This window comes from Gossypium hirsutum, chromosome D07 (genome assembly GCF_007990345.1).
Source record: "Gossypium hirsutum isolate 1008001.06 chromosome D07, Gossypium_hirsutum_v2.1, whole genome shotgun sequence".
NCBI classification, from domain to species: Eukaryota; Viridiplantae; Streptophyta; class Magnoliopsida; order Malvales; family Malvaceae; genus Gossypium; species Gossypium hirsutum.
In genome coordinates, this window is record NC_053443.1 from 5029348 (window position 1) to 5046123 (window position 16776).

At 33.8% G+C, this 16776-nt stretch overlaps 2 protein-coding genes across 3 annotated transcripts; one reads left to right on the top strand and one right to left on the bottom strand.

Annotated features, from left to right (window-relative positions):
- Nucleotides 1–1656: 1656 nt before the first annotated feature.
- LOC107956570 (endoglucanase 8) lies at nt 1657–4769 on the bottom strand. Its single transcript, XM_016892182.2, has 7 exons — nt 3878–4769; nt 3193–3600; nt 3016–3108; nt 2764–2925; nt 2541–2643; nt 2257–2420; nt 1657–2170 (listed from the first exon to the last, which is right to left on the bottom strand). The coding sequence occupies exons 1-7, from the start codon at nt 4070–4072 to the stop codon at nt 1850–1852; spliced, it is 1446 nt and encodes a 481-aa protein (XP_016747671.1). The 5' UTR covers nt 4073–4769; the 3' UTR covers nt 1657–1849.
- A 5237-nt stretch (nt 4770–10006) lies between these two features.
- Nucleotides 10007–14293, top strand: LOC107953644 (NAC domain-containing protein 7-like). Of its 2 annotated transcripts, XM_016889012.2 has the most exons (3): nt 10007–11071; nt 12774–12939; nt 13023–14293. In XM_016889012.2, exons 2-3 carry the CDS (start codon nt 12780–12782, stop codon nt 13868–13870), a joined length of 1008 nt encoding a protein of 335 aa, XP_016744501.1. In that variant the 5' UTR covers nt 10007–11071; nt 12774–12779; the 3' UTR covers nt 13871–14293.
- The last annotated feature ends 2483 nt before the right edge of the window (nt 14294–16776 follow it).

A 16776-nucleotide genomic window follows, 5' to 3' on the forward strand; every position in this document is an offset into this window, starting at 1 on the left:
TGTGTTTATATGTTAACCTAGGAATATGATGGTATGCGTGCTCATTTTGGTTATGTTTATACTATATTTGAGGTATTGCTTGCACGCCAAATAAGTGAAATTGATGCATGGAATTAGTAATGTGGTGTATATGTTTGTGAGCATGTGATTCAAGGCGTTAAATATGCTTGAAATTTTGAGATGAATTGGCAATGTTTTGGATTAGGTGAGTTTTGGAGTATTTTTGGGTTTTGGCAAATTTTTATCAATACAATTAAGTCAGTAGTTAAAAATAAACAGTAATACCCAATAGTATCAGCAAAAGTATTCACTTGCATCGATACAACCGGGTCAAATAGGGGCCCTTCCTCTATTTTGACTTGATTTGACCCCTAGAGACCTGAACTTAGTCCTGATTATCCCCAAACACTTAGCTCAATTAAAAATGTTTCTAAAGTGTTTTAAATGATTTAGGAATATCGAATTTATAAATCATAGATTCCAAAGATAAAATTTTGAAATTTGAACCCAAATACAAATTCTAATTTTCAAACACCACCCGAAGAAATGATAGTAAATCTGTTTTTCACTAACAAAAATAATAGTAAATCTGTTTCAAATCAAGTCTAGAACACATTAAATTAAAGCTCTCTCTAATCCAGTTGCATCAATATAAAATATATAAAATTCATTTTCAAGAATAATTCTCATGAGTACTAAAACAGATCCAATTATCCAAGATGAAGTTCTGACGACCTTCGGTTCCAAACTTTTGTTAAATTCGAGTAAATCATAATTACACCTAAAATAAATCACATTTTTTAAAGATTAACTCAAAAGGACACTTGAATCGAAATTCAACCGTTTCATAGTAATTTTGTTTGTAAAGAAATTTTAAGATTGTAAACTTTTAGAAGTTATAAATAAACTCTAAAGTTTTCTAAGTGAATTGAAATTTGTTTGACTTTCATAAAACAATAATGAAGAAAACAGTAATGGCTTGGGTGGTGTAGTTGACCAGTGGGTGGTGCAGTTATCATATTCGGGTTCTTGTTTTTGTCTTGGACTCAAAGTTTTAGATAAGTTATTTTTGGGATTCAAAAGTCCCTGGCGATGATGATTGTTCTTGTCTGGGAGTAAGGGGTATGATTTTGGTCAAGGCGCTTATTGGCTTTGAAGAAGGTTTTGGAAGATACTTAATAAGGATCTTAAGTTATAAGAAATCGTTTTGCAAGCTTTTGCTACGAGGGAATCATGTGGGATGATTTGTTGGCTTGAGAGAGGATGTTGAGCTGATGTTATATGTTGATTGGAGTGTTCTCACAACTGATTATGGTGGTTTTTGGCTTCCATCGCAGCTCACTTTTTGAGCCTTTCTTTTTGGCATTTATAGGAGCTTTTAAGGCTGTTTGTGTATGGTGTTCTTATTGCTTTCTCCTCTAGGGCTTAAGTGTGCTTTATGGATTCAAACATGTTATTTCTTTTCAGGTGTGTGTTTTGGTGTGATGCAGGGGTGCTTTTGGTTAGTTTTTAACCTTTATTCCAGCCGGTAATTTGTTTTCAGTCTCTTTCTAGTTTTACTTCTAAACTTGTTCTTATCCTTATTAAACACAGAAGCTTTATCAAGTTTGTTTCATTTTCTGTAAAAAAAAAAAAGAAGAAAAAAGCATAGAGAAGTTGAGCAATATATGCATAGGATAGCAGTTTGATTCCACTAAACAAGATTTGACCTTTTGTAGCATTCAAAGTTGAATTGCTACACTGTCATATAAAAATCAACAAATTTCTCGGGTAAGAAATCCAATTAATTATATACATACAGACATGCATGTTTGTATACAGTTGCTAGAAACGGGAAGAAGGTTAATCATTAATGTGATTTGAAGTAAGCCAAGAGACCAACGAGAGGTGCATTAATGTATGTGGTTGGCTCGGAGTGTGCAAAATCTGCTCTGGAATCAGCATAAGAATCCTTAATATCAGGTCCTCCAACAACAGCTCCGGTTAACAAATTAGGGTTAGGATTGTCAGTATAGAAATAGGTGGCTCCGCCGGTGCAGTCAATATGTTGGGGATGTTGAGTAATGGAAGGTAAAGAGGAGCCCCGATGATGTATCCTCTCCGGGAACTTCTTACTATATCCCACTATGTATGACATATTCAGTGGATTGCTTCCTAAGATGTAATCCACCTGCATGCGCGCATCAATATATTATTCCCAAAACAAAGCTAGTCACAGGGGTATGGACATTAATGTATAATCATATAATTCATTACCTGGCTTCTTGCAACCTGTATAAGCCTGGCAGGGGTGGCAACAACATTGCCACAATGGATCACCCGACTGTCTTTACTCAGACGGCGACTGTACACTAGAAGAAGGAAGGATAAAGCTGTTGCATGCTGCAAATTGCTTCCTCCAGGTTTAATAAGGAGCCCACCTGACGGGAAGGGAGATAGATAAATGTATATTACATGTAATTAATTTCCAAGAAAATTAAACAACAGTCAGCCAGTAAATAGAATTGAGTTTGGTCGTAAGAGAAAACTGATTGCCTTACCTGGCGAGTAGGAGACTGAAACAGTTGGTGATTCAGGCAACACAGAGCAGACAAACTTGTCTGCATTGGTAATGAAAGGCTCAGGAGTTTGACTCTTTATTAGCTGCGCGCAGATGAGTAAACTATTACATTGATATTTGATCATCTCCATGTTTTCAAGAACAAAATAAAAATAAAAATTACTCAAGTCAGTAAATTAAAATTTAATACTACATATACTTGCCCTCGAAACAAGTACGTTGATGCCAGCATGCTTGGTATCCCATCCAAATTCCGCAAAGCTACTACTCTTGTCCAAGTTTTGAATGTTGGCTAAAACATAATTCCTGTAATAGGGAGCCTTTGTTGCCCTCAGTAACCATGCTGCCCCCCAAACTAATTCATCCTTGCATTGATTAAGGTGTATCGGAAGTCATTATTAATTTATATATGCTGAGCTGATCATTTGAATGTGTATTGTTTCCCCTAACCTTACCTGATATCCACTATAATCACAGTAAAATGGACACGCCCATGGTCCAAGACTATCATTGTATGATCCCCTGTACTTATCTGCAAATTCAAAAACCTAACCCCAGCACAAGTGTTGTGTTACTCATGGGACATGTTCCTAGATCCAAAGAAAATTATTTAATTTAGTACTACCATTTACCATTCTTGCTCTTTTGAGCAGCCTTGCAGAATATCCACGATTAATAGGTCTAAACACCATTGAAGAGGCTGCAAGCGCAGCAGCTATCTCAGCCGAAACTTCTGACCCTGGAAACTCTTTACTCACTGCATATGGGGTTCTAGGAGTGTCCATGTCTTCAGGCCTCTCCCAGCAGTTGTGATCACCATAAGGATCGCCAACTTGAGCAAACACAAAGCCTGGGACGCTTGTGGCTTTCAGCAAGTAATCCGTTCCCCACTGAATTGCCTTTAATGAATGCTGCAGATCTGTACCAAGGGATTGGCCAAACTCTAGTAAACTCCAAGCTAGCATAGTTATGGAGAAAGCCATTGGAAAAGTGAATTTAACATTATCACCAGCGTCATAGTAACCTCCCACCAAATCAACCTGTGAATGAAAAGCCATATAATGTGATACCAAACTAGCTAGAGCATGTTTTTTTTTTTTTTCAGTTTTTATGGTCTATTCTATTTTACGTAATTTCTGTTCCATGCAAGTATTTCTTAGGCATGAATCCCATGAAATGTAAGAACTTGAGTCACGCAAGTGCTATTGCTAGCACACAATAGTTCTTTTTTTCGGGTAGTCCAACATTACTTGTCAAACAAAGACTTTAGCTCATTGCACCGTTGTGCTGCCGAAGAGGGAAGACAGAAAGACTTACACCAATCTCAAAGCCATCGCGAAGAGCAGAATCCTTCCTCCAGGTGATCCTTTGAGTAGGAGGCAACTTCCCCGACCTCTGGCCTTCGTAGAACAAAATACTCTTTGTTAATGCCGCACCATAATCATGTGAAGCCACCAAACCCATCGCCATTGCCGCCATTCCCAACACTGATAACCTTTGTATTAGGCTCATGACTAAACGTTTCCGTTGTTTAGTTACCCTTTTAGTCTGTTTCTGTCTACTTGCAGATGTCCAAGGAAAAATATAAGCACGTATTATATGTAAGCACGGATTTGGCTTAGAGGTTGAATTTTAAGATGAATGGTATCCAATTTATCTATGGGATAATGTTATATAATTAGTTCATGGATGACCAAAACCAATCGCTTTGTAATGAAGCATGCATGCATTTGCTTGCTTCCGCCTAAACAAAAGAAAGCAGAAATAAGGCACGCAACAGGCGGAGACTTCGTGTACCGTCGTAACTGGTGAGGCGTTAGTTTCAGATTATTTGGAATGTTGGATACGTAGTTGCCTTTGTCAATAAGCCAAAGATAAGTTGCCCAAAAAGGTATTTTGGGAAAAGAAAAAAAGAGAGAAATTAATGGAAGAATAAACAATAACTAGTAGATACAATTTCAGTTGACAATTTCAAAAATCTGGGGTTAGATCAAGCAGCAAGGGACTTCGCCGCCTAGGTTATGCATGTATATCTTGAAAAGGTAATCTGCATTGATTGAAGAGAAATTAAACAAGCTTTTAAATTGAAAAGCAAGATGGGATCATCTGGAGGCTCAATGGCGGGCGCTTTTGCCAGTGGCACTTACCTTAAGTTACGTACTTTAAATTAATTAATACCAATACTAAATGCCCTTGTTTTCTCTTTACGTTTATTCCATCGGCCTCATCCTTTTAAGCTTCCACTGAGTTCACCTTGCTAGGTTTGACATTTTTCTCTTTTTATTTAATAAATCCACAGTATTGCCGAAGAAACTTGGGAAGATAACATGGGCTGGATCCTTGCACAACTAGCCTAAGAATCAAGTTGAGAATAGATTTTGCCCAGCCCACCACTCGGGACTTTATATGTTTATAAAAACTATTTTCCTTTTTAATAATTAGTTCTTTCTGTTTTTTATTCTTTATTAAAACATTTTTTTTCATACATTTAATATAAATAATAGTGATAAATAAAGAAGCTAAATGTATAAACCTAAAAAATGGGTTTGAAAAAAAAAACAAGGCTCGTTTAAAAAACAGGTTGGGCCTCATGTAAGGTTTTTTTTGCCCAGTCTAGCCTGACTCGAATTTGCAAAAAGAAAAAAAATTGTTGTTTTCTTATTGTTTTTCCATTATTTTACTGTTGTTTCTTGCTGTTTTCTCAGTATTTTGCTTTCATTTCACTATTATGTTGTTGTTATTTTGTTGTTATTGGTTAGATATTGTATAACTCTTATTTTATTGTTAATTTTGCTACTATTTTAGAGGCATTTACTTGTTAAGTTGCACCTATCTTAGTGTTATTTAAGTATAAATATTTTTTAAAATTTGTTTTCAATTTTTGGAAAATATTTATTTTAATATTTTTAGTGTTTTTGATGTATTATATATATTTTTTAAAAAAGTGTATACAAAATTTTACTATGGACGGACTAGGTTGGGTTTGGGCTTTAGCATTATTATTCAGGCCAAACTTGAGCAAAAATTTTAAATCCATTTTTTAGGTTGGGTTAAACCCAAGCTTATCAAACGGGCCTAAAATTTTGTCAAGATCCAACTAAAACCCTACTCATGAACAGATCTACTTTCTTACCATATGTTTATTATGGGTTAAAGCATAAGTGTTATTTGCTAATATACCATCGTACCCTTAACATCTTTATTTTTATATATATTACATATTTCCTGTAACAGCCTAATTTTCAGTGGTGTCGGAAATAGTGATTCGAGATCACTAAATCCGACCAATGAGTTAAAATTTAATAAACTAATAATTATGGATCAAGTGTGAATTTAGAAGAATTTTTGAATTAGTGAATTTTGTGATTTATTTAATTTTGTGATTTAAAAAGAATTTAATAGGTAAAATGGGTCTAAAATGAGGTATCGAGACCTCGAGTTCATAAACTAAGCCATAAATATTTTTATAAATATTTATGGAGTGTCATTGAGTTAGTATATAAGTTTCGTTAGAAAATTTTAACGTTTCGATAGTCAATTAATTAAAAAGAACTAAATTGAAAATAGTGAAAATTTTGTTAAATTGTGATTAAATAGCTTAAGTGACTAATAAGGAGGGATTCAAAAGGCAATTAGACCCAAATTATATGGGCTGGACGGTTGGGCAAGAAAAATCAGCAAGAAAGTAAGGAGAAATAAGGGCAAAATTGGAAATTTTACAAATTAAATATATAAAACAAAGATAAAAGTGAAAAATCTAGAGATCTCTTCATAATTTATCAGCAAAAACGCCATAGGAGGTCTGAAACAAGCTGGTTTCTCTTATTTTTATACCATGTGAGTTAAATTCTTGCTTTTTCCTTCAAATTTTTATGTTTTGTGACTTTTACAACTAGGTCCAACTATTGAATTCATTAGTTTTTGATTCCATGGGTGATTTTTTAAGTTACCATGAATAAGTTCCGGAATTTTATGATGAATTATTATATATTTTAAGTTTTAATTTCATTATATTATGATCTTATTAATTGATTTTAGTAGAAAATGATTTTTAGGACCTAATTGTGAAAAAGTTAGGAATTGGGGTTTTGTACTGAAATTATGAATATAAAAGGCTTTTTAGTAGTCTAAAATGGTTGGATAAGGTGTTAATTGAGAAAAATTAGATCAATTGAAGGGTTAATTGAGTAGGGACCAAATTGTAAAAATTGTTAATTTTGGGGGTAAAAGTGTAATTTCGAAAATTAAAAGGCATAAATTGTGAAGTAAATTAGTATTGAATTAGATGCTAATAAATGGAAAATTTTATATTATAGATCGAGAATTCGAAGATAAACGCGGAAAAGAAAAAGTATTGAATTAGTTTCTGAACTTTTACAACTTCTACGAATTGGCCCAGGTAAGTTCATATGGCTGAACTTTTATGATTAATTGCTACTGTGGGAATGATATAATGTATCAATTTGTATATTGTTGTTAAATTATGATTATGGTAAAAATGAGAATAAGATGAGATTGTTAGTTCAAATTAAGGGATACGCAGGATTGAGTACATACGTTCGATAACTAGTGATGAATTGACGGATAAGTCCATGGTGGATCCATGGCAAAGTGTGAAACGTAGGTATGGTATTTCAGTGAAGAAAACCATACTGAATTGTGAAAAGTAGGTATGGTGTTTCAGTGAAGAAAACCATACTGAGTTGTGAAAAGTAGGTATGGTGTTTCCGTGAAGAAAACCATACTGAGTTGTGAAAAGTAGGTACGGTATTTCCGTGAAGAAAACCATACTGAGTTATAGCAATGTGAAATATTCAAGCAAATCGTGGCACCGGGCAAACGATGTACTCAAATCCGTAAGACGATCCTTAATTTGACAAGTATTTGTAAGTGCAATTGAAGCTAAATGTTGGAATTGAAGTTGACATCTGATATTGAGCTCGATTGGATAGATTCATTGTTTGAGATTGTGGTTGGCAGGAAATGTTGAATTTTTATTTGTTTATTAATGTTGTTAGTGAAATTTTGGTAAGATTTTATTATGAGCCTATGAACTTACTAAGTTTTCAGCAAGCTTACTTGTGTGTGTTTATTATTTCTTGTAGATTGATATATATATGTTCGGAGGATCGGATCTACATCAACGATCACACTATCCAGATTTACTCCGGTAGATTTTGTTAAACAACTTTTTGATTTATATGGCATGTATAGGGAATTGAAGTAAAAAGTAATAGAATGAATGACTAAGTATGCAAGGTAAATCTGAATGTGATGGTTGTGTTAGACATTTAAATATACATGTTTTTAGCTTGAAATGGTTGATTGATTGAACTTTATTAGTATTTAAATGAAGTAGTTGAAATACTGAAATTGGTAGTGAATTGAAATTTGCAGGGAAGGTTAGATAATTATAAAAGAGTTATATTGAATTAAAAAAATACAATTGCAATGAAACAGTTTTTGGACAGCAGCATTGATGTAAATTTGAAAAATCACCAAAAATAGTGTAAATTGAATTAGAAGCTGAGTGAGATATGAAATTAAAGCTGAATAAGCCTACTTTCACATGAAAGAAATATGGTAAGCAAAAGAGTTATATATTTTTAGATATTTTAATTTTAGTGAGACAGGGTAAGAATGGTTTTTGAAGTCCCCTGTTCTGACTTTATAAATTCATTAAAAATTGTACAGAAGGAATTATGAGTTATAATTTATATGTCTAGATTCCTTAATGAGTCTATTTTAAGTAGAAATAAGTGGAGGCACCATATGAAGTCTGTACAATGAGATAATTGGATTTTAGTGACGAGAGGTCAGGATAGTCGATCAGTGAAACAGTGGAGAATTTAACTAATAAAATGTACTAATTGGTTGAACCAAACATTCTGAAACATTTATGGTAAAAATATATATGAGTCTAGTTTCAGGGAAAATTTACGGATCTAAATTTTGAGTTTTTTAGCTTGAGTTATAATTAATTTAGTGACTGCTGCGCAGGTGGACAACCTTATTATAAACAGTGAAATAACTTTTAAAAGTAAATTTTTATGCTTTGAACTTTTAAGTTAAGTCAAGTAACGCCTCATGCTCGACTCCGGCAATGGTCTCGGGTAAGGGGTGTTACATTTCCTTTTCTTTGACTAAAATTTTATTTAAGAAATCTATTTTATCAAATTAAACAAATAAAGTTGAATTATATAACATTTCATCAAATTAATTTTTGATATTTTTAAAAAATAAATAAGATTTTGGTCGGAAATCATCAACATGTCATTTGAGCAGAAATGCTATCATAATATTATTTTATTAAAAGTAAATAAAATGATAAAAATATTTTCATTTTAGTACTTTATAAAATTAAGGTGCTTACATAATTAAATTGGTATGACACCAATTTAAGTAAATATTTTATAATAATTATAAATTTTAAATACATAAAAGTTAGTATATGATAAATTGGAAAATAAAACCTACAAATTGCTTAAGCTTTAGTCCATTAATATTATATCAACAAAAGAGGATATAGGTTTAAACGTGATTACGCGAGAACCATACAAGGTTTGTAATCAATACTTGCAGCTTTGCTAAATTTCACGTGCACTGAAATTTGGGATAAAAGACGGGGAGTCCCACCCTCAAGTGCGAGCTTAATGATAGTGGCTAGCCCACGCCGGACCGCAAGCCGCAGCATACAGAGACCCACCCAGGGGGAGTATTTCTTTATTATTCACTTCTGATCCATCTTGCCTTGCGGGACCTACTGTTCACCAGTCACGTATAGCATAATGCAGAGATTTATTATTTAAAAATATTGTTTAATTTTTAATATCTTAAAATTTATTTTTATGATTTTTATGAAATTCTTTAATCAATATATATTAAAATTTAAATTTATTTGATTCTGTTACTAATATAAGAAACTATGTTTATTTAATAAAATTGAATCAGAGAGATATTAGCGCATAATGTAGCAAAGGTGGTTTCCAGGGAGGAAGTTAGTTGGACCGACGGCGAAGCCACTGGAAATCGGGAGTAGTATGGTTCTCAAAGCAACAGACCAACCCAACGGAGCCACGTACCGTTGTTTGGTGGGCGTCATTACTTGAAGAAAAAGGACTCGCACGGGACGGGAGGGATAAAAGCTATGAGCAAGCTGTTGAAGCAAAATTGGGAGATTGAACTCCGTAACAATGGCGCAAGCTGATGAGCAGATACTGGGCGTGTTTTCTTTATAAAATGGACTGCCCATATATTTATTATCATTATGATAGTGAAAGTGGAACAGAAACTTATACAAGTTCTTAACACACACTGTATTCTTAGTGAAACATTGTTAGAATGAATTAATTTTCAAAAACATAAAAACAACATCAATGATATCTTAATTAAAAAAAGAAAATTGTTGGCTCATTAAACCATAAATTAAAAAAAAATTCTCTTTCAAATGTATTAGTGAATATATGATGTTGCCTACATTTTTATGACAAATAAGACAAGTGGAAGCAGCTTGCCAAGGTTTGCACGCACCCCTTGTTTAGCCAAAATAACATATTAGAGGAAATGGTAGGGAGTAGGAAAGGAGTTAGGGCTAAGAGGGGGGCCGGCCATACATAGGGAGATTCATGGAGTAGACCATTTCCCTCTGCTGGAATTTATCAATAATATTATCAAAGTATTCGTGGGCTGCTGGTGGTTGTTGGGTTGCGTCACCCCACTCCAGATCAGCACTATCACAATTGATTCACACCCCATATAGCTAATATGATTTCTGTTACAGTTGATGTTGTGGTTGGTTCCTCTGACTTCGAAACTGAAAAACATTCACACTCATTAGGGTCGTTGTCATTTACGGGTGGAGGTGGCAGAAGAGTGGGGTATTTCTCTCTCGCCATCTTTCTCTCAGCCAATCTTGCGCCACCATTTTCCCGCCCTAAGCTTCTGCACCAATTTAGCTCCAAACCGACAGCGAGAGACAATGATTGGTTATGATAGATAATGAAAACATTTAGCTTACTAACATACATCTTACCAATTCTTCCATCATTAGGGTTTCCCTCTCTCTCCAATCACTTTCTTTTTCTTTTGCTTCCAATATAACCCTATTCTTTCTCCATTCCTCCAAACCCTTTCCCTTTTTCTCTTTTTCTTCCTTCGGGATTCGACCCACCGATCCTTTGTCCAAAGCAGTTGGGTTCAGTTTTCGAGACCACAAAAAATATCTAGTAACTTGTTTCTTTCTCTCTCTTTATTTGTCTTCTTGGCCAAATTTGGAGTCAATAGTTAAAAGCAAAAAAAAATAAGACTACCTATTGCCACTAATTAATCACTTGACTGCTTCTCTGTCTTGGTCTTCTTGTCCAAATTTGGAGCCTGCTGAATGGTTAAAAGTTTAGAACACTGTCGACATATTTCGGGAGAAAAAGACATTTTCTTGATTCTTCCTGGAAGATTCAATCACTCCAGATCCGTGTGTTAAAAAAGAGCTAGAGATCTTTGGTTGCTTGATCCGTGAGCTCTCCCTCTCTCTCTCTATACACACACATCACACACGCACGCAATTCTATATTTTTCTTTAGATTGTCTAAAACACTGTGTGTGTTAGGTTTAACGTTATGGGATGAATTTAGTTTGGGTCAAAAGAACATCTTTGATCAGATCTACAAGTTTTTCTTTCTAATGAAAAGTGGGCCTCTAACTCATTTTGTCATTGATTGCATATTTGTACCAGTTTTGGATAATTAAAACTTGCACTAATCCCATGATCATCATACTTACATTCAGCAAAAAATTATCACTTGTAATATATATTTCTTTTTCTACGACGCATTAATACATTCTTCTAGACTATTTTACCAACTGTAGACCTCGAAAGCATGCGTGTTCCATTAAGTTTCCTTATCACAAAATAGGATCTCTCGCCACAATGAACACTTGTTCAGCCATTTCATGAGTTTACAATGGAGATGACATAATGGGTTTATCACGTGCTTTTAATTTCACTGCATGTCGGCCTGTGTTCGTGCACCTTATTGCTGTAATAACAAGATAAGAATGAAATACTATGTCAGGTGCTTTTATCTTCTTCTTCTCTTTATTTTTTCCATTAACACAGCAGAAAAAAGGGGTAAAAAAGAAAGCTAACTTTGTTTTCTCTCTTTTAAGCTTCTATTACTTTAATCTATTATGATTATATACGAAAAGTGTATTAATATGCGATTAAATACATGGTATTTCAACATGTTATTCTCCTCTTACCAAAACTATATATCCACATTCTCCTACAATGAATGTCCGAGTTACACTCCTTTCGGCCTTGTGAAAAAGGGACTTATCAAATATAACATATCATCATATTTCCTTTAAAAGGATTTAGGGGAAACAGAAGGACAGTTGAATATGCATAATATAATGTTACTAACATGATTCTGTTTACTTGTCTTCATTATGTTATTGTCTTATTGGCCTCCATAAAAACATCCATTGTAGTTTTATCTATTACAAAACAATGATAATGTAGGCCATTGAATCTGCAAGGAACGTGCATTTCAATTTAAACTGCATAAAATGGTAATGAAAATAATAGAAATCAGACTTATCTTAACTGTTCTTGCTTCTATGAATTGATTTTTGTTTTCTTTTCTTTTTTTTTTAGATTTCTTCATTTAGTCGAATATATGTAGAATCTAAAGAGTTATAAAATGAAATTTACAGATTATATGATGATTTATTCATATACTTTCATCATGTCTTGCAGATTAAGAACAACAGAAAATGGAAAATTCACTTATTTTCTTACTTGGTGTAACATGTGCATTGATATTTTGTAGTTAGAGTTATATTGTTGAGCCAGTTGTAGTTTATCCTTTACCAATTGCTTTGGGAATCAAAATACGAAAGTAATTAAATATGTAAAAATATGAGTACGTAGACTCTCAAAAGAGCTAGGTTTTGCCCGCATTGAGATGGTCTGTTATAATTGTGCAACAACCATGGAACAAGTTCTCTCTTTTGATAAAACCATGTCCCAAGTTGAATGGGCAAGTATTAGTTAAGCCATGAATTTTGCTAGGTCTTAAAATCTTAGTAGCTAAGTGTACATTTCAATAAATTCTTTGATCGATCCGTGCTCATCTGTTCTCTGATTGTGGTTAATGGAAAATTATGTTAATATATCATGTGATCAAAGTTTAGTGTGGTGATGGGTTTGCAGGGGAAAATGAATGCATTTTCACAAGTTCCTCCAGGCTTTCGCTTCCATCCCACTGATGAAGAACTTGTGGCCTATTACCTGAGGAAGAAAATTACATCAAGAAGGATTGACCTAGATGTAATTAAAGATGTTGATCTCTATAAAATTGAGCCATGGGATCTTCAAGGTAGATAAATTCTGAAATCTTTGCAGATTACAAAGTTAAGGCCAAATGACACTAATTCAACACCTTGCGTGTATTTTGAACAGAGCTATGCAGAATAGGGACAGAAGAGCAAAATGAATGGTATTTCTTTAGTCATAAGGATAAGAAGTATCCAACTGGAACTCGCACAAATAGAGCCACTGCAGCTGGGTTTTGGAAAGCAACCGGTAGAGACAAGGCTATTTACTCTAAGCATGACTTGATTGGCATGAGGAAGACCTTAGTGTTTTATAAAGGTCGAGCCCCAAATGGACAAAAGTCAGACTGGATCATGCATGAGTATCGCCTTGAAACAGACGAAAACGGGACTCCACAGGAAGAAGGATGGGTTGTGTGTAGGGTATTCAAAAAGAGAATACCAGCTATTAACAAAGTCAGTGAGTATGAGTCTCCCTGTTGGTACGATGACCAAGTCTCTTTCAATCCAGATCTTGCTTCACCAATGCAAAATATGGCTTACCACCACCTTCCCTATTCCTGCAAGAAAGAGCTTGATTTGCAGTACCAAGCCCCAAATGAGCATTACCTCCAGCTACCACTTCTAGACAGCCCAAAACTACTCCACCCACCCGTCGAAGCATTTGGGCTAGACATCAACAATGCAAGCACTCTACAGGAAACTCATGAGCAACACTTGCAGACACTCTATGCTAACACCAATAATGAGCATGCGGCGGATCAAGTCACTGACTGGCGCATCCTCGACAAGTTTGTGGCTTCTCAACTCAGTCGAGAAGAAGTTGCCAAGCAAAATAACTATTCAAGTGCTTCAGCTAAGAATGTCTTCCACTCGTCGCAGCACGCAAATTTGCTCATCAGACATTTCAACAAACAAGAAATGGTACCGGAAAATGCATCAACATCCAATCGTCACACTGATCTGTGGAAGTGACTGGTCCTTTAATTATTTGACAGTATATATTACTAATCATAGCATATATTTCAGTTTCAAAGGGAAAAAAGAAAGAAGGGAAGGGAAGTTATTATTTAATTTTCTGTACATATCAAAACTATATAACAATTGCTAGCTCTTCCCTTCCCTGGTAGTATTAAATTAATAACATGATTAGTCAGGGGGAAAAAAGTTGTTTCCATCAAGAAGAAAAATTGGTATAGGTAGCAAAGGAGTATTACAGTGAGGAACTGAGTTGTTTAATTATGGCCTATGGATTAAGTATATAACAGCCCCAGACACATATATTATTGTTTATTGATCGACCCGACAGGTGATAAGATATTTATACTTGTCAGTAAATAGTAGCGTTAATCAGAAAAACTTTCCTTTGCCTCTTTCTTTCATCTTGTGATCAATATTAGTTTCTAGAATTGTTTCTTATGGACTACTGATTGGATTATAAGTAAAGCAAATTTAAATGCTTTGCTGCAATATTGAAAAAGACGATAAAAAAAGATCCATTTTTGCAATGAGGGTCCAAGCAGCATGTATAGATATCAAACAAACATCTGGTGGGACCAGAATCAAATATAAATTGTCTCAGCTTGTCTAAAATGATTACTTGAATGCTAGCTTTGCTGGAAAGCTTGGCATGCAAGTGAGGCACGCAACACAAATGCGTAGGTATACTCTTTTTTCTTTTTTTGATTCTTTTTAAACGTAGAAGCCACTCCAAAATAGTTCTGTCATCCTAAAAATATTGCTGTGGAAGTCAAGTTTCTGCTAATACGTAATCCTAAAATGTGTTGAACATAGAGGTAGAGAGCTACCTAACCTCATATAATAAAAGGTATATAAAATATATATGAGCAAACTAGGTGCCTATCAAGCTATAGATAGAGGCCAAAATGACTAGGAATGCATGAAAATGAGTATGAAAAGCAAGTTTCCAGAGTTTCAGAGAATTACAAGCTTATATAGGAACACCGAACTCATCCTAAAGGCATTTGAAACTCCCAAAATATTCTTGCATGTTCTGATACTAGGAAGGTGTTTGAAGGGCATGCAAAGTACGTATAAGAAACATCTTAAACTTGGATGATGTGAAAGGACATATAGCAGATATGATACAAGTCATTGCATGTAGAGAGTGAAACTAAGAAGCAAGAAATACCTACCTTGAACATTTACGTTTGATTCAACTGAAGGTGGACCGAGAGAATGCAAGAAAGGGCATAGACAGTGATCAAGAAGTGTCGAAGGATGAGGGGAGCAAAGTGATTGAGCATGAGTACTGCTTAATATGAACTAAAAATGCTATAAAGTCAATTTAAAAAAAATACTGCCATGAAATTAATTTTTATAGAAGCTTAGAGAAGTTTGAATTGGAAAAACATTTACTCATCAGACTCATACAAGAGTCAAGACGGCTTTAACTTTAGCCAAAGATATCTCCCCATGGACATACTCATAGTGCTCCTCCTTCTCAACGCACACTGCACATGAGAGAGACACAGAGATGGACATTAATATTCGAAACAAGGAATCCAAGGTTAGAGAAAAAAAAGGAAAAAAAAAAGAAGAAGAAGCGCAAATACAGATGATATATTATTTTATAAAAAAACTATTGTAGAGAATTTTTATAAAATTTGATATTTTGTTGTATGTATTTTTTTGGGTTCTCAATAGACTATTTTCCTTCAATACAAATAATCATTAGACTTTACTGAATCACGCTTTTACCCACCTATATATATTTGAAAAGAAAATTTATCGATCAAGGCCACAAGCTGCAGAATTGTTGAAACACAGCATAGGCAGTGTAAGATGGTGACTAACACAAAAACTCCACAAAGTAGAGAAATGGAAGATATCATATATCTGGTTAACTTTTCTAGCCTAGGTGGAATATAGGGAAATCATTGGCTTACATAATATCATTATTATGATATAGAAATAAAATCTTTTAAGAGAAGTGTAACACAATAGACATATGTTCGAAATTAAGATTGTGAATGCTTATGGTGACATAAATGATTTTTTTTTATATATTTATATAGTTCAGGAATAATCTATAATCTCTGGTTTGATAAAAAAAAATTTTAAGATCTATAAAAAAATTTATGTGTACCTTGGAAGCCAGAAAACAAAACAAAGATGTGAGTATGACAATGTTTAAAATAGGAAGATGTCATTGGACTTATTTGAGCAATGGACATGGTTTCAATCATACTTATAAAATAAGTAGTAATATCTATAATAAAGAGGTATATATGTGTGGTGTTATAGCCACTTGATAGCACAATTATTGATACTCTAATATGACTATGTTCTTAAAATAAATGCAGTTTTTTAAGAAAAATAATAATGATAACTCCTGTCTCTCTATTTTAATTAAAGTCTAATAAAAATAATATAGTAAGGTTAAAATATCTAATTCAAATCAATATCAAATCAAGCAAATATACCTCTATACGGATTCCACTTTTAATAATAATTTTAAATTTATTTTGATATTAATTTATAGTTTCCATTCAAAAATTGATTTTATCTAGGTGAGGTATCACTTTGCGCAAATCTTTGAAAATTTCTACTTACGACAATTATGTATGGAATTTTGTAAATATTTTGACCAAGCAATAAAGTTTAAATTTTTGTTGTTGTAATAATCTCTTATATTACTTGTATAAAAAATAATAATTATGAATGTAATTACTCCAATAATTTATAAATGTTGTCATGTCAAGAATAACATTTTTGCTGCTTCGGCACAGTCCACCTCATCATATCTGCATACCATTTAGTGATCCTATTATTGTTGGATACTGCGTTCTCGAAGCCAACAATCCGCCTAGCTTAGATATTGCAAAATATTCCTGCTTTTATCTTCAATCCTAATTTCT

Coding starts and splice junctions, on each gene's coding strand:
- LOC107956570 (XM_016892182.2), bottom strand. CDS start 4,072: ATGAGCCTAATACAAAGGTTATCAGTGTTGGGAATGGCGGCAATGGCG. Junction 3,109..3,192: donor TGCTCAAAAGAGCAAGAATG/GTAAATGGTAGT, acceptor TGCTGGGGTTAG/GTTTTTGAATTTGCAGATAA. Junction 2,171..2,256: donor TACAGGTTGCAAGAAGCCAG/GTAATGAATTAT, acceptor GCGCGCATGCAG/GTGGATTACATCTTAGGAAG.
- LOC107953644 (XM_016889012.2), top strand. CDS start 12,780: ATGAATGCATTTTCACAAGTTCCTCCAGGCTTTCGCTTCCATCCCACT. Junction 12,940..13,022: donor TGAGCCATGGGATCTTCAAG/GTAGATAAATTC, acceptor TATTTTGAACAG/AGCTATGCAGAATAGGGACA.